The 1029-nt window shown below is 35.6% G+C and overlaps 1 protein-coding gene across 1 annotated transcript in view; it reads left to right on the forward strand.

Moving 5' to 3' along the window:
• The window catches only part of GGTG_11537 (hypothetical protein), a gene marked incomplete at both ends in the record, with an annotated part of 1018 nt that extends 626 nt beyond the window's left edge, over positions 1 to 392 (forward strand). Inside the window, one exon of the mRNA XM_009229428.1 lies at positions 283 to 392. Within this exon, the coding sequence (XP_009227692.1) occupies positions 283 to 392 (110 nt within the window). The remainder of the gene's footprint in view (positions 1 to 282) is intronic.
• Between the last annotated feature and the right edge of the window lie 637 nt (positions 393 to 1029).

Genomic DNA, 1029 nt, shown 5'->3' on the forward strand with positions numbered 1-1029 from the left:
CCCCCCGAAATACATTTCCGCGCGCACCGAACGCGAAATTACAATTTTAACCAAAAACGCTTCCCCCGAAATTGCGAACCGCATACCCGTTAAAATTACCATAACATTAATTAAAAAGCTTAGCAACAACGTAAAAGCAACCCGCAAGCTTTTTAATAATAACGTAATAATTTTATTTTATATAATTATTGCTAAGCATATAAAAAGCATTGCGTAAATTATTAAAGTATTTAGCAGCAAAGCAATATACCAAACCCAAATTTATAACGTTGTAATTAAAAGCGTTTGTTAAAACGCCGCTAACAATAATAATAAATTATTGTACGAATTTAAAGCGCAAAATATTGGGGCAAAAATTAATTTTATTTATATATAAAACGTTCGGTAATTAAAAAGGTACGTTACGGTACTAATTAAAATTATATCCCCCGCCGTAACCCAAACCGCATGCAATAACGGTTTGGTATTTAAAAGCAAAATTTTTAACGTTAAACCGTTTGCAACCGGGGCGAAAGCCGTTTAATGCTATAAATGCTACGGGTAAAAATATAAATTGAAATTTTGCAAAAAAGCGGCCCGTTACCCGCATTGCGCCGGGCCGTTGCATAACAACGGTAAAAAAGGAAAATTTTTGTGCCCGTTTTATAACGGTTAATTTATTGCAAAAAAAAGCAAGCTAAAATGTTGCAATTGCGGAAGCAATTACCCGGCTTTTTAACAAGCGTGCCCCGCAGCAAAAAAAGAAATTAAAAAAGCCAAAAACGCGTTTTTAAACCGGCCGAAATAATTTGCTTTGGAAATAAAAAACGAACGCGCATTTTAACCAAACCAAACAAGCTAACCGGCCGCTTTTACCCTTTCCTTTTCCGCATTTATCCGCCCCCCGTTTAGCCCTTTTTAGCCGTTATATATATATATATAAATTTATTTACCCTTTTCGAGCTGTATAGCCCATGGGGAGCATTACGGATCGGGGTAATTATTTAAAAGTAAAAACCGTGCTTCCAGCCAATAGCTATTTAGTGTAAA

Source organism: Gaeumannomyces tritici (assembly GCF_000145635.1).
Source record: "Gaeumannomyces tritici R3-111a-1 unplaced genomic scaffold supercont2.7, whole genome shotgun sequence".
Classification (NCBI taxonomy): domain Eukaryota; kingdom Fungi; phylum Ascomycota; class Sordariomycetes; order Magnaporthales; family Magnaporthaceae; genus Gaeumannomyces; species Gaeumannomyces tritici.